We start from the raw sequence: 25,777 nt of genomic DNA on the forward strand, positions 1-25,777 counted from the left end.
ATGCTAGACTTTATATTTAGCATCTAAATATATATTCTAGGAATGGACACCAAAAACATGTAAGACCCCGTTCCAATAAATTCTAGTTCAATGAATCCAGGACAAAATTTGGACATCAGTATTTTTATATGGCTCAAAGGGTGATTTTGTCATACGGGCTCAGTTAAAGAACTATCATTCTATCCCTTTCTTAGGAGAATACCTCTCCCTATCCATTGTTGGAACAGTAACCAGTGGGAGCTAAACTCTAGATACTCATGATCTTAATGTATAGTATTGAAGAAGATACCGTGAATCTGTTAAATTTTAAGATTGCGAAGGCTCAAATAAACTTATAAGTGAGCAATGGACCAGATACCCTAATACAATATCTGCCTGTCACACTCATTGACACTTATCCTATAAACAAATTATTCTCAACTGGAAAATGAGAGTAGGGAAGATGGAGAAGTGTTTATTTTTAAGACAAGTAACATATGTGGGGAGACTCCATTTCAGAGGTAAGAATCTTTTCAGTAATTTCTGTTCTAGACCAGGGAATGGAAGCTTTAGCTCATAATCTCAATATAATCTAAACAATAGGAAATTTTGTACACAGTTATAAGTACTGTCACTTTTTTCATAAATTGAGGCCTACAGTATTAAAACACAAAGTGCTTTAAAGTAATTATCAATTGGTATTTATCTTTAACTAGAAATGAAAGCCATTAGTTAATAATAAACAAAAACACACTGTTGACAGAGGGAAGGAAGCAAATTAATGAAACCTATTATGAATTACTGTGTTTAGAAAACTATGACGAATACAAGCAATAATTAAGAGGGGAAAGTAGAAAGAACAAGTGAAAAAAAGATTAATACCACATAGAAGTCTAAAGATTATATAAGAAAGCACTTTGAAAATCCAAATCTTAATGTAAAGATAAATAAATTATACATATATTAAAAAAACCAAATGCCCATAGGCATAGGCAAGTGACAAAATCAAAGAAGCGATGAGGTGGGAGGGAGGCATCTTATAAATAAAAGAACTATAGGCTGGGCGCAGTGGCTCATGCCTGTAATCCCAGCACTTTGGGAGGCTGAGGCAGGCAGATCACTTGAGGACAGGAGTTCAAGACCAACCTGGGCAACATGACAAAACCCTGTCTCTACTAAAAATACAAAAAAAAAAATAGCTGGGCATGGTGGCACGCGCCTGTAATCCCAGCTACTCGGGCGGCTGTAGCAGGAGAATCACTTGAACTCGGGAGGTGGAGGATGCAGTGAGCTGAGATCATGCCACTGCACTCCAGCCTGGGTGACAGAGCGCAACCCTGTCTCAAAAATAAATAAATTAATTAAAAATAATAGAAAAAAACAAAAACTATAATCTGTGAGAACAGGAAAGCCCACAGAATATGCTAAATCAGGTGACAACTCAAAACAGTTTAAAAATAATTTCAGGAATACCATAAGAAATTTTAAAGTGCATGTCTTTTTACTACTTTCATTAAAGGAAAAAAACTGAGAAATTAATGGGATTACTTGATTTATATAATACAAAGAGATAATTATGGAGGGAAAAAGGATTGGTCTGTAATCTATTCTTCAATCTCATCCTCTTTTTTCCATTTCACCATTTCCCCACTTTTGTTATGTTTCTAGGAAGTCAACATAATACAAAGTTTGTGTGTACATATAACTAAAATCAAACAGAAAAAATAAAATGTCGGCTGGGCACCGTGGCTCATGCCTGTAATTCCAGCACTTTGGGAGGCCAAGGAGGGTAGATCACCTGAGGTCAGGAGTTCGAGACCAGCCTGGCCAATACGGTGAAACCCTGTCTCTACTAAAAACACAAAAATTAGCTGGGCGTGGTGGCAAGTGCCTACAAATCCCAGCTATTTTGGGGGCTGAGGCAGAAGAATCACTTGAACATGGGAGGCAGAGGTTGCAGTCAGATGATATCGTGCCTGGGCAACAATAGTGAAACTTCATTTCAAAAAAAAAAAAAGTCTCTGTCACTACTTAATGCAAAAAGAAAAGAAAATGTCTTGTTTCAGGTTAATTTTTATAACTGAAGTTAACTTTCCATTGTTTTAAATATTTTAGCCACAAAATTCACTTTCTTTTTACTTGTTTGTGGTCTTTAATTCCCTCCGTCCCACCATGTGAAAAGGGAAAGAAATTTCTACTGCTACCCTGGATCTCTCAGAAATCTATTGTCTACTCAAATATAAAATCCATGATGCTTTCTTTATATAGAACAGCAAGAGATTATATTTACATTCACAATGCCAGTGAAAACCACAGAATTGTCTTTGTGTGAGAAGCTAATATCCTTAGAAAATGCATGTAGAAAACACATAATGATAAGGAAAAAGAAAAGGTTTTCTTTGACACATTGAGAATTCAGCACCAGAGCAGTAAGATTTCTAATAATAATCATATGCTGGAAGAACTGACAGAGAATCTGTAGCTCTCTTCATACGCCACTGGAATATGACTCTCCCTGTCTCAGTGTCCTCTACTATTCCCCTTCCCATTCTTTTCTCTCAGGTTCCAGGTTGGTAAAACTCTTTTTCCCCTAGGGCAATTCTCTTTTAATTTATTTTACACAACTGTGGCTCTTCAAGATGGAAAACTGATGACTGAACAAAGATTTCACAAATCATATCTCTGCCTCCAAATTCCACAGGAGGAAAGCCTAGGAAGGTTAACTACTAGAATATAGTTGATCCTCATCATTCACGAATCCATATTTGCAAATTCAACTACTTGCTAAACTTACTTATAATCCCTGAATCAACATTCATGGTAGTTTCCTGGTCATTCACAGACAAGTTCAGAGCTGTGAACATTTTGTGTTGTCTATTGTGCACACTCCCAGCTGAGGTAGACAAGATAACACTCTGCCTTCTTGCTTCAGTTCTTACACTATAAACAAGTGTCTTTTTCATGGTTTATTCGGTGCCATGTTTTTGCATTTTTGTGTTTTTTGTTGGTGCTTTTGTTGTTTAAAATGGTCCCTAAGTGTAGTGCTGAAATGCTGTCTAGTATTCCTAAGTGCAAACAGGCTGTGATGTACCTTAGGGAGAAAATACACGTGATAGGAAAAGCTTCGGTCAGGCAAGAGTTATAGTGTTGTTGGCCAAGAGTTCAATGTTAATGAATCAACAATATATATTAAATATGGTATCTCCAAACAGAATAAAACAAAGTTATGTATTGATTGATGGAAATGTTGTGACCAAAGGGTTGCAGGATCCTAACGCTTTATTTCTCTCAGAGGCAATGATTCAATATTCACTAATTTAGTGTTCTCAGTGGCTTTACAGAATATAACTACTACGAGTAATGAGAATCACTATACTTAGATGTGCGTATAATTAAAAACCAACTTCCTCCCATCACCATTATAATCCTCTGTAATTTCAGACTGAGGAAGCAAACAAAATTTTCATTCTTGCTGTGTTCAAGATGTTTTCAGAGTTTGTTCTTAAGCACTATAATCATATCCACAGTGTTTGATCTATACTTACAGGTTTCATAAAAAGTTACTACATACAAAATGTCCACCAGCAGCATTCAACTTGCTTGGACCTAAGCAATACCAAAAGAGTATTTTCTAAAAATGTTTATCTCTTACTTAGTACTTGCCTGTTTCAAAATTGACCACATATTCCTATACTCTTTATTTTACATACTGATACAATGTAGTGTGTTATCATTTGCTATTATCATGTTTAATATTTGTCCAATTAAATACAGCTAACTTAAATAGCTCATCCTGTAGAATTATAAAACTGGAATATGTAGTTCTAGATCAGCAACTCTCTTTTCCTAGAGAGTTACAGAAGCTATCAAATAGCATACCTAAAGTCAAAGTGACAAAAAACGAAGACTAAAAATGAAACTAACTCACAACAGTAATTTAAAACAATCCTTTAAAAATGTATGTCTATAATTCAAATACTATCGGTAATGTTCCTTAAGTGGCAATGTATATGTAATTAAAAAGATGACTAATAAGAAATTCAAAGGCCTGATTGTTGTTACAATACCAGTACTGAAAGTCCTCATATTTACCTTCTTTAATGCTTTTACTAAATCTGCATAATCGCCAGCTTCCAGTTTGGGGTTTTTTACTAGTACTTCTACAGCCTCTAGGGCCTCTTTTCTCTCTTGCCATTTTTTTGCCTCCTGCAAGATACAATATGAGTCATTTGTAACAGAAAATAAGAGAGCAGAAAAAAAGTCTATTTTTTACATTCTGCTAATTCAAAGATACATAATTTTTTTTTTTTAATTATAAAACTGGCCAGGCACGGTGGCTCATGTCTGTAATCCCAGCACTTTGGGAGGCCGGGGTGGGCAGATCACGAGGTCAGGAGATCGAGACCATCCTGGCTAACATGGTGAAACCCTGTCTCTACTAAAAATACAAAAATTAGCCGGGGGTGGTGGCAGGCGCCTGTAGTCCCAGCTACTCGGGAGGCTGAGGCAGGAGAATGGCGTGAACCTGGGAGGCAGAGCTGGCAGTGAGCCAAGATCGCGCCACTGCACTCCAGCCAGGGTGACACAGCGAGACTCCTTCTCAAAAAAAAATATATATATATTTATAAATATATATATTTATAAATACATATTTTTATTATATATTTATATTTGCCTAGTGTATATATACTTATATATATATATATATATTTATATTTATCTAGTGGATAAAAGCCAGAAATGCTGCTAAACATCACACAATGCACGGGACAGCTGACAACAAATGTCAACATGCAACTTATATTTTATTAAATGCAATCCTTTATTTCTATATTTATTTTATAAATATATATATTTTATAGATATATCAGAAGCATATATTATATATTATATATAATTATAATATATTATATATTTATATATGTTACATATTGTATATAAATATATATCTATTATATATTTTATAGATATATAATATATTTTATAAACATATACAAATATATTATATATATTACATATATAAAAAACTGGAGGCAATCAGAACAATTGTTCACATATATAAATTTTTATTCACATATAAAAAGTATTTTCATAAGATGTTATAACTAAAGTAATATAATAAACAGAATGCCATAGACATTTCATTCTCATTTTCTAGGCAAACATTAGTAAGCAGATGTCAAAAAGAAAACATTAATAGAAAGCATTTCTAGCCCACCCATCTCATAGTGGCACAATTACAGGAGAGGAATTTCTACACTGACAACATTAAAAAGACCAGAGAAGAACAATCACATAACCAACAACTCACTACTACAGCGGTGGTTGGGATAAGACTGTGTTTGTCAACTGGGGATGATTTTGTCTCCTAGGGAACATCTGGCAATGTTTGAAGACATTTTTGATTGTCATGACTTAGGCAGATGGTATTACTGACATCTAGTGGATAAAAGCCATAGATGCTGCTAAACATCATACAATGTACAGGACAGCTGACAAAAAAATGTCAGCAGTGCTAAGGTCAAGAAACCTTGGAGTAAAGTAGTGGCAGTAGAAATGGAGACGGGAGAAATCTGGAGATCTTTAAAGTTAAATCAGAGAGAAAATGAGAAAAAGGAAGTCAAGAATGTTCTGGTTTTATGGCAAGACATGTTTTTAAAAAGTGCTATAATATATATATGTACAAAGTAGTGTGGGAGCAAAGAGGAAGAAGCAACTAACTCACTCTACTAGGGAAGATATGGGGTGGAAGGGGAGGCACCAGGCAAGGGCTCAGCAGAGTGTTCTAATTCTATTCAAGTAATTATTTTACAAGAAATAAATGAAAGAAGTTTAACTATTACTTACAATTTTGTCATAAAAGTCTTTGGGAAGTTTGGAAAGGATTTCTACAGCTTCTAAAAGCTCATAAGCATCTATCTGTGGCACCTCATCACCATCATCACCACCTTCAAGGAGAAAAACAAACCTTAAAAATGGTTAAAATTGTTTTACTCATCAGTTATCAGTCCTTTCACAACCCTGATGAAATTTTAACAGAGAAGGGACCAGAGTTATTAAAGCTACTTGCAACTTATATTTTATTAAAGGCAATCCTACAAAATATGCCTAATGAACACAGATTCTTGTGGCAGTGCCAGTTCTGGTTAATTTTTGCAGAAACCAGTGTTTAAAATTGGCTTACCTCCTTCAGCATCTCCACCAGCAGACTGTTGTTGTTCCAATTTAGCTTCTAGCTCTTGTTGGGAACGAAGAAATCGAGTAGGTCTAGGAGCACTTGTTGGCAGTTTGACCCATTCTTCTTCTAGTTCTTTCAACTGCAAATATCATATAATATTTTAAATAACATCTGCATCTCCACCATTAGTTTAACATACTTAATACTTACATTTATTGACATATCAGGACCCATTTCTTTCTTTTTGTTTTTTTTTGGAGACACAGTCTTACTTTGTCACCCAGGGTGAAGTGCGGTGGCATGATCTTGGCTCACTGCAACTTCCACCTCTTGGGTTCAAGCATTTCTCGTGCCTCAGCCTCTCGAGTGGCTGGGATTACTCGAGTGGCTGGGATTACAGGAGTGCACTACCACATCTGGCTAATTTTTGTATTTTTAATAGAGATGAGGTTTCACTATGTTGGCCAGGCTGGTCTTGAACTCCTGACCTAAGGTGATCCTCCTGCCACAGCCTCCCAAAATGCTGGGAATACAGGTGTGAGCCACCGTGCCTGGCCTCCAATTTCTTATTTATGTGGCTCTACCAGGGCAAACAAGAAAAGATTCATTCATTCATTGACACAGGGTCTCAACTCTGTTGCACAGGCTGGACAATTTTGGCTCACTGCAGCCTCCACCTCCCCAGGTTCAGGTGATCCTCCCACGTAAGCTTCACGAGTAGCTAGGACTACAGGCTGTACCACCATGCCTGGCTAATTTTTTAATTATTTATAGAGATAGGGTTTGTCATGTTGCCCAGGCTGGTCTCGAACTCCTGGGCTCAAGTGATCTGTCTGCCTGGGCCTGCCAAAGTGCTGGGATTATAAGTGTGAACCACTGCACCAGAAGAAGAAAATATATAATTAAATTACATTTCTTTTACAGCATAAGTCAAACCAACTTGAATTTACTATAAGGAAGATGTATGTCTAAGCACTAAGAAAGAACAGTAAGTCCCACTTTTTAAGATACTCTCATTAGTTCATTAATTCAGATACATTTACATCATCAGAAGAGTCTCCAAAACCAATTGTAATAAAAAGCCAGAAAGAATGTACTTCACACAGATAGTAAGTTCTGCCACCCAACAGAACTGCAGAGAACGTTAGTTATGCTCAGAAAAGCTGACTTCAAAATTAAGAATGAAAAATAATTATTTTTAAGGACAGAATATCAACAACGATAGGAAGAAAATATTTTCATATTAACCTTATGCAAAAGCAACCAGAAAACTTTTTGTCTCACCTGAACAGAATTTATATTTTGTAATGGGGGTCTCAGAGCATCTCGAATCCATCTGTAAATCTCCACAGCAATCAGTTTGGCTTCATCTCGAACAGCCTTCTCTCGAGACTCAAAGAGTTTTGGCAACACTTTGATAATTGGCTTAAGCAAGATGATTTTGGAACCAAATTCACTACAAGTAAAAAATTGGGGAAACACTGTCAACATGGAATGTGATTAAGTAAAGCATCAGCTTTTCTTCATTCAAACATAGTTCCATATCTATATATTAGAAGAATTATATAAGTTCAGTTTTTTTAAGGCAACAAAAGGAACTCATAACCACTTACCTACTAAAGTGTTGTTCTTCCAAGAATGTTATTTAGTGTGTAGGGCCCAAAATAATATCACCATTTTAAAACAAACGTTCTAGGTAAGCAGACTAGGAATAATTAAAACCTATAAAGGATCAACATGTATAATACCTTTTTTTTTTTTTTTTTTGAGATGGCATTTTGCTCATTGCCCAGGTTAGAGTGGTATGGAGTGATTGCGGCTCACTGCAACCTCTGCCTCCCAAGTTCAGGTGATTCTCCTGTTCCAGTCTCCCAAGTAGCTGGGATTACAGGCGTGTGCCACCACGCCCAACTAATTTTTGTATTTTTAGTAGAGACGGGGTTTCACCATGTTGGCCAGGCTGGTCTCGAACTCCTGACCTCATGTGATCCACCCACTTTGGCCTCCTAAAGTGCTGGGATTACAGCTGTGAGCCACCATGCCCAGTCTAATACCTCAAATATATAAAGCTTACAAATATAAACTAGTTTATAAATATTTAGATGAATGAAATCTACTTTTAATAAACCTTTAATAGTTCCTATAATTAAAGTGATTCATTTACCTAGATAGATCACAAATCCTGGCAGTATTTTGTTCCTGACTTTGTGGCTATCACACTGTAACTCTCGGCATCTTAAATCTTTCACTGCATCAGTTTTTTATGGGGAAATAGTTGCATTTTGACTTCTTTCAAAAAGCATATTTCGCCGGGCACAGTGGCTCACACCTGTAATCCCAGCATTTTGGGATGCCGAGGCAGGTAGATCACCTGGGGTCAGAAGTTCAAGGCCAGCCTGGCCAATATGGGGAAACCCTGTCCCTATAAAAACACAAAAATTAGCCAGGCATGATGGTGGGCACCTGTAATCCCAGTTACTTGGGAGGCAGAGGTGGAAGAATCACCTGAAACCGGGAGGCAGAGGTTGCCGTGTGCCGAGATCGTGCCACTGCACTCCAGCCTAGGCAACAGAGCAAGGCTCCATCTCAAAAAAAGAAAAAAAGTGTATTTAACCTTACATATCTGTCATAGATTACATTTCCATGTTCCCAACTGGCCAATTTTAGCTATCTAATATCACTATTACCATTTCTGAGTATCAAATTCTAGAGCAGAAGAGATGTATTTATGAAAGAATACTGAAATTCTGTATGAGTAGTAGGACTCAAATGTATTATTTTTCTATTATCTAATGTGCACAAATTTATCTCATGTGAGCAAATGCAACAAAATTATTCAGTAATAGCTACTAGTGTACTCCAGCGATTTTTTTTCTTGGTTTTTGTTTTTAATTTTTTGGAGATAGGGTCTCACTATGTCATCCAGGCTGGAATGCAGTGGTGTGATCACAGCTCACTGCAGCCTCGACCTCCCCTGCTCAAGCTGTTCTCCAGACTCAGTGCCCCAAGCAGCTGAGACTATAGTGGTGCACCACTATGCCCAGCTAATTTTTTTTTTGTATTTTTTGCAGAGACGGGGTTTCTCCTTGTTGCCCAGGCTGGTCTTGAACTCCTGGGCTCAGACAATCTGTCTGCCTCAGCCTCCCAACCCAAAGTGCTGCGACAATACAGGCATGAGCCACTGCTCCTGGCCTTAATAATAATAATAATAATAATTAATAATTATTATTATTGAGATAGTTTCTTACTCTGTTACCCAGGCTGGAGTACAGTGGCACAATCATAGCTCACTGCAGCATCACCCCCTGGACTCAAGTAATTTTCTTGCCTCCTGAGGAGGTGGGACTACAGGCGCAATAAAAAAATAATTTTTAATAAGATACCTGGCTATGCAATATAGTTTAAGTATAAATATCATGAGAATAACCTACATAAATCTCTAAGATTTCTTTTAAAATGCCTTTATATTTGGCTCAGCCGATTAAAGAAAAAATGAGAAATTATAGTGGCAATAAACCATTTTGTTTTAGTGATATTTAACATGGTGCCTGAAGAACCTAACATTTGAGATTTCTTAAATCTTCCTATATATTATCACTGTTTCATCTGACTCTTTTTTCTCTATCCAGGTCTACTTCTGTAAGGAAAAAAAAGATGGAGCAAGTCCACATGGAAAATAGATACCTTAATAAAATAAAACCTAATTTTGATACTAAACATATCACTATAGAAAACACAAAAGGGTACTAGAAACCTGTTTTAGGTACCACAAATGTTTCTGGTCACCTGAAGCTCTCACTAACAAAGCTTTAGCAAGCTCTAGAACCCAGGATCAAGCAGTTTGGCCTCAGGGTTCTTGAGGGTCCCAGAGAGCTACCTAGTTAAACTATAGATTCTGACATGCTTTAGGACAAATAAAGAACCACACAGGGATGGGATATATAACAACATCTATGAGGAAAACATGAGATATACCTAACTTGTTATTATCCTACCCTTATTTTCCCAATTTAGCTAAAAAATGAAATAACCAGAGTACACAGCACTCCAGACTAGAAACTTATAATTTAAACATAGAAGATTATAGGCCAGGTGCAGTTGCTCACATCTGTAATCCCAGCACTTTGGGAGGCTGAGGCGGGATCACTTGATGCCAGGAGTTCCAGACCAGCCTAAACAACATGGTGAAACCCCATCTCTATTAAAAACACAAAAATTAGCTGGGCATGGTGGTGTTCACCTGTAGTCCCAGCTACTCAGGAGGCTTGAGGCACAAGAATCGCTTGAACCCAGGGGCGGAGGGTGCAGTGAGCTGAGATCGCACCACTGTACTCCAGTCTGGGTGACAGGGCGAGACCTTGTCTCAAAAAACAAAACAAAACAAAACAAAAACACCAAAGATTATAGTATATTTTTAAAATTCAGACATCACTAAGGACATAAAAGATTTATTGATATAAGCATAGTTCTGATAACTAAGACAAGTCACTAAATTTCTAAGATAATAGAATGAGCGTACTGTTTACTACTCAGAAAAACATCTGCTTGCTATACCATAATCGGCTAGAAACAAGGAAACTTCATTCACATAAGAATCTAAGCAAGTCAAATTTTATAAAAGTACATTATGAACAAAGCAAAAAAAAAAGTAAAGACCTATAAATCAAAGATCATTCAACAAAATTCAAGAGTTTTTATACTTTCACAGAAGATAAACACCAAAGGAAACATTTTTCTCCAAGATGTAGGTCATACACAAAATCACGAGAGGTGAGGTGGATGATCTTCATTCTGTGAGGGTTTCACTACAGCCGCTTTCTAAAATATCTCATATAGACAGTACTTGGGGACAGGATATCAGATTAGAAGAACTGCCAAATCTGAACAAACTAGTGATCTGTCTAATTCAGATTTCCACAGCAAATTACAGCCACTTGTTCCTGAAAGAGATCCTATCCATGAAAAATTTCATGGCCAAACAACAAGGAAGTCTAGGGTTGAAAAGAACTTACTACATTAAGAGTAAACGTTACTTTTCTATTTGCTTTCACTGTGCTTCTCTTTAAAGGCATATAGCATTTGCTTCTACTTTACTAAAAAGGCACCTAAATAAAGGTTTGCTTTAGTCCATAAACTATATCTTTAGCCAACATCTCAAAGTATAGACTTCAAAAGTCTATACTTAAGATAACAAGAGAAAAAGAGCTGCTTAAATACCCTGAGGAGTAGTTTTCCAACAAAAGGCCAGTACTTTTTTTTTTGCAGTGCTTTTCCACCAAAAGGCCAATTTTTAAAATGTATTTATTTATATATTTTTGAGTCTTGCTCTGTCGCCCAGGCTGTAGTGCAGTGGCGTGATCTTGGGTCACTGCAACCTCTGTCTCCCAGGTTCAAGCGATTCTCCTGCCGCAGGCTTCCGAGTAGCTGGAATTACAGGCACGCGCCACCATGCCCAGCTAATTTTTTTGTATTTTTAGTAGAGACAGGTTTCACCATGTTGGCCAGGCTGGTCTCAAACTCCCGACCTTGTGATCTGCCTGCCTCAGTCTCCCAAAGTGCTGGGATTATAGGAGTGAGCCACTGAGCCTGGCCATATTTATTTTTTAAAGAGACAAGGTCTTGCTCTCTCACCCAGGCTGAAATGCAGTGGCACAATCATAGCTCAGTGCAGCCTAGAACTTCTAGACTGAAGGAATCCTCCCTATCTCAGCTTCTTTTTTTTTTTTTTAAGAGACGGAGTCTCGTTCTGTCACCTAGGCTGGAGTGCAGTGGCGCAATCTCGGCTCACTGCAAGCTCCGCCTCCCGGGTTCCTGCCATTCTCCTGCCTCAGCCTCCCAAGTAGCTGGGACTATAGGCGCCCACCACCACACCCAGCTAATTTTTTGTATTTTTAGTGGAGATGGGATTTCACCGTGTTAGCCAGGATGGTCTCGATCTCCTGACCTTGTGATCCACCCACCTCAGCCTCCCAAAGTGCTGGGATTACAGGTGTGAGCCACCGCGCCTGGCCCTCAGCTTCTTTTTTATAGTGGCAGGGTCTCGCCATCTTGCCCAGGCTGGTCTTAAGCTCTTGGCCCCAAGTGATCCTCCTAACTCGGCCTTCCAAAGTGCTGGGATTACAGGCACGAGCCACTGCCCCCAGTTGAAAAGCCCAATTCTTAATCTGATAACAGGTCAGAAATCTCTATTCATCTTCATTAGAAAGGGATTCAGATAAAATAACTATAAAACACACTTGAAGGCTAAAATTAGTCATACTTGGGGAATGACTTTCCTTGCTCAGGTCACTTTTCTTGCTTGTTTTGCCATGCTAAGTCAAATTCTGCAGTTTCCATTTCTGTTTAAACCAGGAATCCAAACTCAATTGAGATACTCTAGTTCAGGGGTCCCTAACCCCTGGGCTGTGGAGCAGTACAGTGGCCTGTTAGGAACCAGGCACAGAGCAGGAGGTGAACAGCTCCCAAGCAAGCATTACCACCTAAGCTCTGCCTCCTGCCAGATCAGCAGAGCATTAAGGTTCTCATACGAGTGTGAACCCTACTGCGAACTGCACATGTGCGGGATGTGCACACTCCTTTTGAGGTGGAACAGTTTCATCTCAAAACCATCCCCCATCTGCAACACACAATTCTTCCGTGGAAAAACTGTCTTCCATGAAACGGGTCCCTGGTGCCAAAAAGGTTGGGGACTACTGCTGTAGTTAACAGAACTAAAACAAAGTCTTACCTTAAGGCTTTCCTCAATGTCTCTACACAGGCCACTATGATCTTGGGATTCTTATTGTCCAAGCCTTTCAAGAGCTCTTCTTGCACAGCCTCTCCTTTCTCAATCTCTATGTACATAAGACAGATCTCTATGCCCAGCTCCTTGGCTTTGGCTTTAGGTTGGTTGAATACTTTACTTACGACACCTGACACAACTTCTCCTGTGGTTCTGTAACATATTATAAAGAACAAAGACCCCATTTTAGTAGTAAGAATTGGAAAATGGTCATGGAAAGGGGGTGTACAAATACTTTTACAAATGCTAGAAATACAGTAAATGAGTCTTTAATTTTTAAATTTATGTTCAAGAATATTTTAAAAACTTATGTTAACCACAAAATTTTAAGACATGTCATAGCAGACATAGTAAGTTTATAAATGTAGAACATTCAAACAAAAAAGTAAAGATCCCTTGATATCCCACCACCCAGAGAAAACTTCTTTCAACTTTTTGATATCCCTCCTTCCAGACCTTTCTCTAAGTGTGTGTGTATATGGACATACAAATATATTTTACAAAAGTAGGGTTACAGAATGCTTGCTTTTATTTTTATTTATTTATTTATTTATTTATTTATTTTTTAAAGAGACAGGTTCAGTCGGGTGTAGCGGCTCATGCCTGTAATCCCAGCACTTTGGGAGGCTGAGACAGGCGGATCACCTGAGGTCAGGAGTTCAAGACCAGCCTGACCAAAATGGTGAAACCTCATCTCTACTAAAAATACAAAATTACCCGGGTGTGGTGGCGCATGCCTGTAATCCCAGCTACTCAGGAGGCTGAGGCAGGAGAATCACTTGAACCCGGGAGGTGGAGGTTGTGGTGAGCCAAGATCGCGTCATTGCACTCCAGTCTGGGCAACAAGTGCAAAACTCTGTCTCAAAAAAAAACAAAAAAACAAAAAAACAAAAAAGAGAGAGGGTCTTGTGCCGTTACCCAGTTGGAGTGCAGTGGTGGGATTATAGCTCATTGTAACCTTAAACTCTTGGGCTCAAGCGATCTTCCTGTCTCAGCCTCCTGAGTAGCTAGGACTATAGGCACATGCCACTGCATCTGGGCAAAAAAATTTTTTAAGTCGTTTTTAACACTTTTTAGGAAAAGAGGATTTCTTCGCAGAGGGAATGGATATGTACCTTTAATAACAAAAGACTACTCTTGACTCCTTAATAAGACTTTACAATAACTTTACTGCTTTGAATCTCTTCTAAATGAAATGAAACCTATACTACTGGGAATTAGAAAAACTGAGTGGGTTGAGATTACATGCAGTATTTATCAAAAAATAGCTTCTGGTATCAGAAGAGAAATTAAAAAGTGATAGTTTTACTAATGGTAAAGGAAACCCAGTGATGCCAGTTAACCAAATTGTCGAATTAATAATGATCTTTACTGGTATAATCTTTGAAGTAAGTCAAGTATATATTTCTTGTGCAATTAAGTGTTTCAACTTTTTTTTCGTATGGAGGGTTCCTTTCAATAACCCAGAGACTAGAGTTAGGAAAATCAGGTCTATGAGGTATAGGATAGTAGGATGACTAGAAATCTGTCATTCACAGATCAAGATAAACAGGCCAGGAGTCACTGAGGTTGTTTAGTAAGCATTACCTCCCCCAAGAAATAAAAATGCCTAATGAACACAGGGAGAAAGACGTGATTCTAACATCACCTAAGAACCCTTGTAAAAAATTTAGTTTTTTATAATGCCCAAATCTCTTCAGTGAAATTCTGATAATTCCTTTACTGACAATCTCTCAGTTTATTTTTGAAGTTAGTAAAGACTCTTGCTTTTAGTTTAGAATAATTCCCATACAAAAAGCTTAAAAGGAAAACCACTTGGTCATCAAACCTTAAAGTAAACCCTCAAAATATTATTTCTAATTTATTCCTCTACAGATCTCATGTACCATTTAGATTTCGGGGAATAAAGACTGAATGAAAAACAAGTATTAAGAAACTATGAGGCCGGGCGCGGTGGCTCAAGCCTGTAATCCCAGCACTTTGGGAGGCCGAGACGGGCGGATCACGAGGTCAGGAGATCGAGACCATCCTGGCTAACACGGTGAAACCCCGTCTCTACTAAAAAATACCAAAAACTAGCCGGGCACGGTGGCGGGCGCCTGTAGTCCCAGCTACTCGGGAGGCTGAGGCAGGAGAATGGCGTAAACCCGGGAGGCGGAGCTTGCAGTGAGCTGAGATCTGGCCACCGCACTCCAGCTTGGGCGACAGAATGAGACTCGGTCTCAAAAAAAAAAAAAAAGAAACTATGAAAGTAAGAAAATTCATCTAGGCCGGGCGCGGTGGCTCAAGCCTGTAATCCCAGCACTTTGGGAGGCCGAGGCGGGTGGATCACAAGGTCAGGAGATCGAGACCATCCTGGCTAACATGGTGAAACCCCGTCTCTACTAAAAATACAAAAAACTAGCCGGGCGCGGTAGCGGGCGCCTGTAGTCCCAGCTACTTGGGAGGCTGAGGCGGGAGAATGGCGTGAACCCGGGGGGCGGAGCTTGCAGTGAGCCGAGATCGCGCCACTGCACTCCAGCCTGGGAGACACAGTGAGACTCCGTCTCAAAAAAAAAAAAAAAAAAGAAAATTCATCTATTCTAAAACTGCTAATAACTAAGGACAATGATCTATAAACACACATAACTTATGTAACACCAAACAGGGGTTTTTATCAGTAAAGTTGGAAAGAAAGTACTTACTTTCCTGCTACATGGGCATTTTCAACATAAACAAGTGCAGCTTCTAATCCTTTCAATTGAACCACTGCATTGGAATCTGTGACAAATTTTTTGATCAATCCTAAAAATTTGGACCATTCTGGGCTCTTTTCATCCTTTATTTTCTGGAAGATCTTCAGGGCCTCTTCATACCCACTTAACCTTGCTTTCCACAGCTAAAAGAAAAGTATATTTTGAAACAAAACACAATTTAATGATATTATCATCTACTGTTAATTTGAGGGGGAGGGTGTGAGAGTAAAAATGAATACCCCATGTCAGGTAATGTGAACAAAGGACCCCATGACTGGAAACAAAAAAAGAGTTTAAGAAATTGGCAGTTTTCAAAAAAGATTAGCTAATAAACTTTTTACAAGTGTTTAGTGTTTATGATACTCTGCCATTCATAATAGGCCATTATAAATGAATCTCACATTGTATCTAAGTATTAGTTATTACTTCTTTATAATATTGTATTAAAGATGTGACAACTCAAACATGAGAAATCACCCTGATGAAACTGCCCCCATCTCCAAAGTATATGCTGTTTTTTGGTTCTATTTTTGTATAATCATTAGGCAGCTTTATATTACACTGTATATTAATTTCAGCCAGTAGATTTCAGACATTTTTACTGAGGTATTCTTTTTCCATTAATTTATTAAACAGATGTTTAATAAACAAAAATCAATTCAGCTCTGGCCATTGTGGAGCTTACACTCCAGCAGGAGGGGACATTAAGCTATCATACAAATAAGTTTAAAATTAACAAAACATTAAGTACTACAAAGGAGAAGCAACTTGGTGCTATAAAAGTATACACTATAAAAGGCTTTGTCTCAGTGTTAAGAAAAATTTTCCTGAGAAACGGTAATTAAGCTGAGCCCTGAAAGACAAATAGGAACGAATCAGGAAAGAGTGGCAAAGGGGGAGAAAGAACATTCCAGAAGGAACAGTATACTCCAGGGCCCTATGGCAGCAGGGAATATGGTATTTCCCACTCCTATAAAGAAAGAGAAGGGGAGCATGGTACAAAATAAGCAGGAGAGGACTGGAAAAGGCCAGACCATGCAGGACTATGAAGGCCAAAGGAAAGATTCCACTCATTATTCTAAGATCAATGGGAAAGCAATGAAATGATTTGGGGGCAGTTAAATGAGAAGTTAGTTCGTGGGATGATCAAATTTGCATTTACTGTGTTAGGCATTAGTGAAGAATTAGATGTTTGTCCTCTACACTATTAGATCAAAGAGACAGAAGGATCAACATATGATTGAAAAACAGAAATAATTTACATGTTATTTGTCTAAATGAAAATGTAATTTGGGGCAGGTGCTATGCTCACAGAAAAAACTGTTCCTTCTAAGGAAGGAATACTGCCTAACCCACTATAAGAAGAGTTCATTAGGAAGAAGGCATTACCCATTCTGCAACATTAGAGTGAAGTATAACATAAATTAATATCATAGTTGTACATTTACTAATCAATTTAAACCAGATTTTTTTTTTTTAAATTGGGCAACATCTCATTCTATAAAGTAGAATGAGTGTTCCCTAAACCAGATTTAATATCTCTATTCTTTAAGTTTCAAAAACACATAATAAATGCTCAAAAAATGAAAAAAAAAAAGCACCAAATCACACGAGATTGAAAAACTCTTAGCATATATTAACCACTCAAAAATTGGAAAACCTTTAAGATTTATCTATTTTGTCTGCCCCTTTCAGCGAGAAAATACATTATCTACCAAAAAAAAAGCATTATAAATAGTTACGATTCTAAATAAGTTCCAAAATTCGCCCCAAAATTTTTGTTGCAATTTAATGTACTACATACCAACAATTTCTATGCGAATTAGAATAAAAACCAACTAGCTCACTGTTAATCTGGTCTTATTTGAAGAGCTACATGTTGATTTTTGATACAGTATTCAGCCTTGGCTAATTTATTATATAGGATGAACGAATGGTTCTGTGGAGGATATAGGGACCATGGCTCCAAATTTCTACTCTACATATGTAGAACTGTATGTATACAACTGTGTAAGTTAGTATATTTTATTCAGTATTTTTAGTAATCAACAACCATAAATCTTGAATACTCAAATTCAAAACAAACTTTAAAGGAACTGTCAAGAACATAAAGTGGTTAACCTGAGGACTTTGAGTAGACTACATTTACAAGAAGAAATGAAATTCTAAAATCTACCAGATGGTAGATGTTTGTAGTTTTTAAAATGATTAAAAATAAAAGAAACTAGAGGTATAGTTGGGGAAAAAATAAGATAATCTGAAAGGATGCCCACCAAATAATGACATGATGTGATAAATTGTCTCTTATTAGCTTAAACTAGAAAATAAAGATTGGTAGATTCTGAGGGTAAATACTGGAATGCAGATTATATACATCAGAGAACCAAAAAATGTTGGATTTCTAAGGCCAAATTCAGAACACATCTCCAAAGAAGAGTCTCTATATAATAAAATGTTAGTAACTACTTAAGTATCAGAAGTATATTGTACTGTATATAGAAGGAGATGAAAAAACTAGCCAGTTACTAACTTTTTATAGATACCACTTACTTTTCACTTCACTAGTATCTTTTCTTGGAATTCTTTCCAGAGACTCAAAAAAATTTTTAGTTGAGCTAGAGAAACCTATTTTCAATGAGAAAAAATAACATACCTAACAAGGCTTCAGTATTTTTGAAACTGCCAATGTTTTCACATGCTTCTAAGTAAGATGATAGTATAACTGCTGACAAAACAAGCCAATGACACTGAAATCAAATTCCAGAAGAGTCTTACCTTGTGTTCACATTTCTGATCAACTGGCAGTTTCAACCACTCACTGTCATCTCCCATTGTGCTTCCAGGTTTTCCTTAGAATTAAGAGTATTTCCTGGTCAGATAAAGGTAGAAACCTACTTAGCAATCAGGCAATCTCTTAAGACAAAAATAACTTTTCTGAGATTATTTTATCATTCATGCAATAACAAGAGTAAAAATCCCATTCTTTGGTCAGATCCCCACTTAATTCAATTAATATTAACTTTTTTTTTTTTTAAGTCACTCAAAAGACAGGGCACGGTGGTGGCTCACGCCTGCAATCCCAGCACTTTGGGAGGCCGAGGCGGGCATATCACCTGAGGTCAGGAGTTCAAGACCAGTCTGGTCAACAAGGTGAAACCCCATCTCTACTGAAAATACAAAAATTAGCTGGGTGTGGTGGTGCACACCTGCAGTCCCAGGTACTCGGGAGGCTGACACAGAAGAATCACTTGAACCTGGTAGGCAGAGGTTGCAGTGAGCCAAAATCATCCCACTGCATTCTAGCCTGGGCAAAGAGTGAGACTCCATCTCAAAAAAAATAAATAAAGTAACTCAAAAAATATAAATATATTCAAGTCTGGGCAACATGATGAAATCCTGTCTATGCTAAAAATACAAAAATCAGCCAGGTGTAGTGGTGTGTGACTGTAGTCCCAGCTACTCAGGAAGCTGAGGTGGGAGGACTGCTTGAGCCCAAGAGACAGAAGTTGCAGTGAGCTGTGATCATGCCACTACACTCCAGCATGGGCAACAGAGCAAGACTCTGTCTCAAAAAAACCAAAAATTTGTTTTTTAAAAAATGATGCTTATATATTTTCACAAATGAGAACTTCTTAGATATAAAACAAAGCTAGAATAAAACTGAATTGCTGAGCTATCTGGCCTTTTAAAAGGCCAAGAAAAAAGTTTTGGAAAAAGTCATACTTTCACCTAGAATTACTTATAGAAAATAATCAATATGGGGGCCAAGTGCAGTGGCTCACGCCTGTAATCCCAACCACTTTGAGAGGCCAAGGCGGGCAGATCACAAGGTCAGGATCGAGACCATCCTGGCTAACACAGTGAAACCCCATCTCTACTAAAAAAACAAAAAATTAGTCGGGTGTGATGGTGGGTGCCTGTAGTCCCAGCTACTTGGGAGGCTGAGGCAGGAGAATGGCTTGAACCTGGAAGATGGAGTTTGCAGTGAGCTGAGATCGCACCACTGCACTTCAGCCTGGGTGACAGACTCCATCTCAACAAAATAAATAAACAAGTAAATAAAAGAAAACAAAGAAAATAATCAATATGTAAAAGTGTTGATGCTGCCGAGCTCCTTCATTCTGGCAAACATGACTAGTCAATGTTTACATAAACGACTACAAAATTAAATCCCTGAATGAACCTTTATACGTATTCTTTATGTAAACCATTTTTTTTTTTTTAGTGAGGCTTACAGTCAACATCCTTTTAATAACTTTATGCTACCTATCTTCTTTTTTTTGAGACAGCATCTCACTCTGTCGTCCAGGCTGGAGTGGAGGGAACACGATCTTAGCTCACTGCAACCTCCACCTCCTGGGCTCAAGCAATCCTTACACCTCTGCCTCCCGAGTAGCTCGGAGTTGCTGGGACTGCAGGTATGCACCACTATGCTCAGCTAATTTTGAAATTTGTTGTAGAGACAAGGTCTCGTTATATTGCCCAGACTGGTCTCGAACTCTTGGGCTCAAGTGATCCCACTGATTGTGAGCCACCACAACCACCCCTATGCTATCTATCTAGACAACACCTTTTTCTTATTATAAAAGTAATGTGTGTTAACTGCAGAAAATTTACTAACACAATTTCACCGCCACCTAATAACCATGATGAACACTAAATTATGTATCCACTTGACTCCTTCCAGTTTTTTTTCAATACACATGTAATATATAAATTATATGAAAAAGATAGGCATAATCCTCTTATAACATTTTTCTTATATGATCACAAACATTTTCCCAGATTTGAGACTACGATGTTTAAAGTCTACATAGTATTCCATTTTATGAATGTACCATAATTACCAACCCTACCATTGGACATTTGTTTCCAATTTTTCTTTTTCATTTTTGAGACAGGGTCTCACTCTGTCACCCAGGCTAGAGTGCAGTGGTGTGATCACAGCTCACTGCAACCTTAACGTCCTGGGCTCAAGTGATCCTCCCAACCTCCGCCTCCAGGTTCAAGTGATTCTTTCGCTTTAGTCTCCCGAGTAGCTGGGACTACAGGCGCGTGTCACCATGCCCAACTAATTTTTCAGTTTTTTGTAGAGATGGGGTCTCACTATGTTGCCAAGCTGGCCAATTTTTCAATATTAAAAATAACATAGAAGAGGTCCTCCTTAATTCTCCATCCCTAGTTCTGGCCTGACACAAAATATGTTTTCAATAAATATTTGTTTACTGAATATATACTCTGATATTATCTATTCCGAATCAGGCACTGTGCAAAGTACTTTTAAAACATGCTAATTCACTTTGTACTAACATCAACTACATGAAAGAAATATATTCTCATTTTACACTAGATTCATAAAGATCAAGTAACCTGCGAAAACAACAAAACTGGTAAGTAATGAAATTAAACTAAGATGCAGTCTATGCTTCTTCCTTTACATCTTCTTCCCTCCCATCGCAAAGAAGAAAATATCCCAGAGAAAGATGGAATTGTAAAAGTTTATTAGGATATGTGGAACTTTCACTAAGACTCTTCTTCAAAACCCCTAGGATTGCCATGAAACAGCAGCAGCGTAATTTAAAGGAGTCGAGAGAATCTGCAGGAACTCAAATACAGCAATGATGGGAGACAGAATAGTTTAACAGTCTGGAAACCTGTATGGCGTTATCAGATACACATGCCCTACAACCCAGCAACTCTATTCCTAGATGTATAGCCTAGAAGCTGATGCAAATTACACCAGAAAACCTATATAGCGATATCAGAACAATGTTGTTCGTAATAGTCAAAAGCTGGAAACAGTTCACATGTTCATCAAAATGTGCTTTTCAAACTCAGGACCAGTCTTCCCCCACCACTCCCACCAGCTGAATACTGGATGTCTGTAAAATACAATAAAAATTATTATATCTGTGCATTTTTAAAGTTGAATGCCAAATGGTCTAGCTGCTGTGTAAAACCATTTGGAAGTTTCTCAAAAAATTAGAGTATCATATAGGGATGAGCAGACTGATCTGGATTTTATAAACAGATATAAGAAGCCAAGTTTTTGGTACACAATAGAGTTTGATGCCTAAAGAGCAAATAAAATTGCCAACAAAGAGAAGCATTAATAAGATTAATTTGAACTATATATAATGCTTGCTGTGGTTTATCTGATCTAGTCCCTACTAAAGACACATATTCAGAAATTTCAATTATTCAGAGCTCTCAGATTTTTATCCCAGTCTAAAACAGAGGCAAAGACAAGGAGGCCAGCTAAAATAAGTATGTTTTACAGAAATATTATAATCATATACCACTGATCTAAATATGTCTACCTAAGAGCTCAAATACCATATAGTCCATGTTATCACTGAAAAGGTTTAGGTGTAATTGTTTATTTGTAGACTAGAGGTTAAGAAACGTTTTCAAGGTTATACATGAAGGCAGAACTTAGAATAAATTCCAAATTGTCTGATTTTTCAGTTTAGTGTTCAAATAAATAACAAATTTCCTATTAAATATGCACTATATCCCATCATAAAAGAGACCCCAAAATCTGTGCATTTTCTCATTAACCAACCAGTTAAAAGTAAGGGACAGAGAGATTAAGTCATGAGTAATATTAGAGCTGGGCCTAGAACCTATGTCTCCTACTTCTCAGTCTATCTCTCTTCCCTACAACCCATGGGCCCAAATGTGGTGTCTTTTTAGTTTAAATTCCTGTATTTTGACAATCTATAAGAGTAATTACAGAGCTACTGTACAGATTATTTTCTCTTCTACTTAGAAAAAAACCACTGGCAGTACGACTATTTTATGGCAAATTCGCAAGCTCTTGACCTACAAAAGCTCTTCACTATCACAATACAAGAGATCTGAATTTGATTACCATTCCTGGACTCTCACTTCTGGCTAAGGAGATGCTATTGCAGAAGCACAGAATTATGTGAACAGAAGTTTGAGAAAAACTTCTGCTGCATCAAAAAGCAACCTATTTGAATGACCACTGAGTGTGATGATAGGCTCATAAAAAAAAAAATTGTTAAAAAAAAAAAAAGCAGTGCATACACATGCCCAGAAATCTACTCAAACCATGTCTAGGAAGGACAACTGGATTAAAGAAACATAACAACTATGTAACTGTCATAGAAAACTTAAGATTTTTATTACTTAACCAAAATCTGACAAAATCCCATCTCTGAGTAGCAGGTGGCAAAAATGACAAGACTTTCCCTCAAATTAAAAAAACCTCACTGTCTCCAGGTATTTCCCATTAACAAGGACAAGTGTTATCCTCTTGCTGGAGTATTCTGCATTACCAGGCGGCCAGAAATCTGAACTGTTTTCTAGCAGATTATTTCAAACTTTGGTGTGTTTGCTTTCCTAATCTTGGGATGGTGGTGTCCCACAAATTCCTTTAGAGACAGAGAGGGGTAAAGAGCTGTCTCTTTCACACGGTGCTCTTCGTATCAGGAGGAAAAAAGGTTAACTGGACTCTTCCTAAGAGATGACCACTGTCAACATATCCAAAAGGGGTATGGGATACCACCAATACAGGCCTCTGGAGAGACAGAAAGCTAAACCTGCTGTGAATTAGGACAACGTGGAGTTGCTGCTCGACTGTACCAAGGTAGATGAAAACCTAATGCTTACTCATCCCAAAGCTACCAAGGTCTTCAAATACCGGGGTAAGGATCCAAGGCCCAGAGCAAGAGATTCAGCTCCACCCATTCAGCTCAAATGGGTTATACTCTGGTAAAAGCAAACCTCTCCTCACCCCAAGTAAGAACCAGGCGGGGGCAAAGCCAGGTCGTGGGCACTGCTCACCCACTGCATACCCAAACAAGCACCCTACGGCTGCTGTCACCACCCAGAAGTAGAGCAGATGCCCTGGCTTTAGCTCACTGCAGCCGGCATTGTTTATGCTCTTTCGCCGTCTTAGCCTCTGATAGGCCAGGAAAGTCCCCAGTACTGTCCACCAGGACTTGCAGCACGGTCTCGGGATGCTTGTCCCTTGCCCGTGGTTTGACACTTACGCTCCCCGGGCAGGGAGAGGTCAGGGGACCTAAGGTCCGAGCAGGATCAGCAGGAATGCCCGGCAGGCTGTGGCGGCGGCGGCGGCGGCAGCAGCATTGGTGCTGCAGACCGCTGGGAAACGCCTCCTCCGAGGGCGGGGCCCGGAGCGCCACTGCCAGAGTGCCCGCCCCACCCTCAGTTCCTCTCTTCGCACACACTGAAAGCTTAAAGGGGCCGCAGTGTATCTTCGCCCAGAGGTTTGCAGGCCTCAGGAGCTGCTTCCAGGTCATAGGCTTTCCAAGGCAAGAGGCAAATGATGGACCAACTAGCAAGACTACTGCGGTTCGGTGGACCTCTTTTTTTGGTGGTATTACACATAATATTCCAGAAACAAAGGAGATGACCAGTTCTCACTATTACAATCCTAATCCCTCCTCCAAGGGTGAAAAAAATTACTGCAGGTAACAGCCAAAGCATCAAGGTAAATACATAGCCCCTCATTATATGTAAGCTGCTTACTTCATTAAACTCCTTTGGACTCGAGCAGTTCTTCAAATGGCAACTCAAAGGCCCGGAAAAGAACCTAGAATGCTCCACCTCACCTTTTCACAGAATTCCTTCTTTACAAAACTGGAGGAGGAATCCTGGACAATGATACAAGATGAGCAGGAAGGTAACAGAAGGTAAAATAGAAAAATACCAGCCTGGGCAACAAAGTGAGACCCCTCTCTACAAATAAAAAATTAGCTGGGCATGGTGGTACAAGCCTGTAGTCCCAGCTACTGCGGAGGCTGAGGTGGGAGGATCCCGAGCCCAGGACTAGGCTGCAGTGAGCCAGAATGCACCACAACACTCCACCCTGAACAACCGAGTGAAACCTTACCTCCATAAAAGAAAAAAAAGAAAAATAACCTTCCCCTTCTCGTGTGTAAAATATGATCTTTCAAAAATTGCCCTAAAAGTCAATGTAAATAAATGTACAAGTCTATGTAAGTAATCTTGCATGCCAATACAATTGTAATGTGCAGTCACCTAATTTAATATGAGGAGTTCTTAAGAAAATTGTAGTAGAAACAGCATTAATATTTCAAGGAGTTAAGTCCTAGTCTCTGAGATCTCCAAAGGTTAGCAACTAGTTTTAATTTTCTTTTTGGAGGAAGAGTTTGTCCTGAATCCTAGTTTACAAGGTTTGACTGCATTTTGTGTCTCCCATCATACCAACAGAAAAGATATATGCTTTTTAAGTCCGTATTACTCTACCTAATTTAGATGAATCAACACACCTCCTTAAAGCCTTAGGCCATCATCAGATCAGTACAGGAATCAATGTAGTAAGCTTAAAGACCATTTGTAAGAAACCCAATTTCTCCTATCCCCAACAGGAGTAAAGCAGAAATTTAAGAATCCAAAGAACGGTAATGAATATTGCTCCACCAGAGAACAGACTCAGGTTACTCTTATTCTGAAGGTTTTAGAGAACCCTAAGTTAAAGTTGCCAAGTACCGTTTCCTTACTTGGGTGGGGGCGGGGTAGATAAATAAATAAAGTTGCCAAGTAAAAAACTGATTCAGATTAAAATAGTCTGATTTTTGAACTGCCAAGACAATCTCATTCTAAAATGCATTTAACTGTAAAGAATACCTCTGAATTAGGTAATTAAGATCTTCCTTCATTATATTCCCATCAAGCTTAACGCTATTCTGAGAGTAATGGTTTGCAGATCAGCCTTTCTCATCAGATTGTGAGTGCCTCAAGGGCAAGGGCTGGAATGTATCTTAATTATCTTTTTCTCCCAATGTGTGATACAAAATAAGTACCCAACAAATATTCACCACAAGAGGTATGACCAACATTTTCTGTTAGGTAGCATTCTAGTGACACAGGACTTCAGTTAACCACAATAAACATAGTACAATGAGTGTATGTGTACATGCACACACAAATGGATAATACCCTATGCTGTGCTTATGAGTGAATTAAACATTTTAAAAATTAGAGAAAAAAAATCTACTAACAGTCACAAAAAAAGCCAAATACTGTATGATCCCACTTTTATGAGGTATGCAAATTCATAAATTCATAGAACCAGAAAGTAGAATGGTA

General features: G+C 38.3%; 1 protein-coding gene across 6 annotated transcripts in view; it reads right to left on the minus strand.

Moving 5' to 3' along the window:
- CKAP5 (cytoskeleton associated protein 5) overlaps positions 1 to 25,777 on the minus strand; it is a 99,216-nt gene that overhangs the window by 60,689 nt on the left and 12,750 nt on the right. For 3 of the 6 annotated variants that reach the window (XM_021925834.1, XM_021925829.1, XM_021925831.2), the window contains exons 2-8: positions 18,449 to 18,542; positions 15,623 to 15,816; positions 12,885 to 13,091; positions 7,442 to 7,613; positions 6,164 to 6,296; positions 5,827 to 5,927; positions 4,072 to 4,185 (exon numbers count right to left, since the gene is read on the minus strand). In XM_021925834.1, coding sequence (XP_021781526.1) covers positions 4,072 to 4,185; positions 5,827 to 5,927; positions 6,164 to 6,296; positions 7,442 to 7,613; positions 12,885 to 13,091; positions 15,623 to 15,816; positions 18,449 to 18,505 — 978 coding nt within the window. In that variant the 5' untranslated portion in view covers positions 18,506 to 18,542. Of the gene's footprint in view, positions 1 to 4,071; positions 4,186 to 5,826; positions 5,928 to 6,163; positions 6,297 to 7,441; positions 7,614 to 12,884; positions 13,092 to 15,622; positions 15,817 to 18,448; positions 18,543 to 23,694; positions 23,825 to 25,777 lie in introns of those variants that run through there. The other 3 variants (XM_021925830.2, XM_021925833.1, XM_021925832.1) reach the window with 3 other exon arrangements.

This window comes from Papio anubis, chromosome 12 (genome assembly GCF_008728515.1).
Source record: "Papio anubis isolate 15944 chromosome 12, Panubis1.0, whole genome shotgun sequence".
NCBI lineage: Eukaryota > Metazoa > Chordata > Mammalia > Primates > Cercopithecidae > Papio > Papio anubis.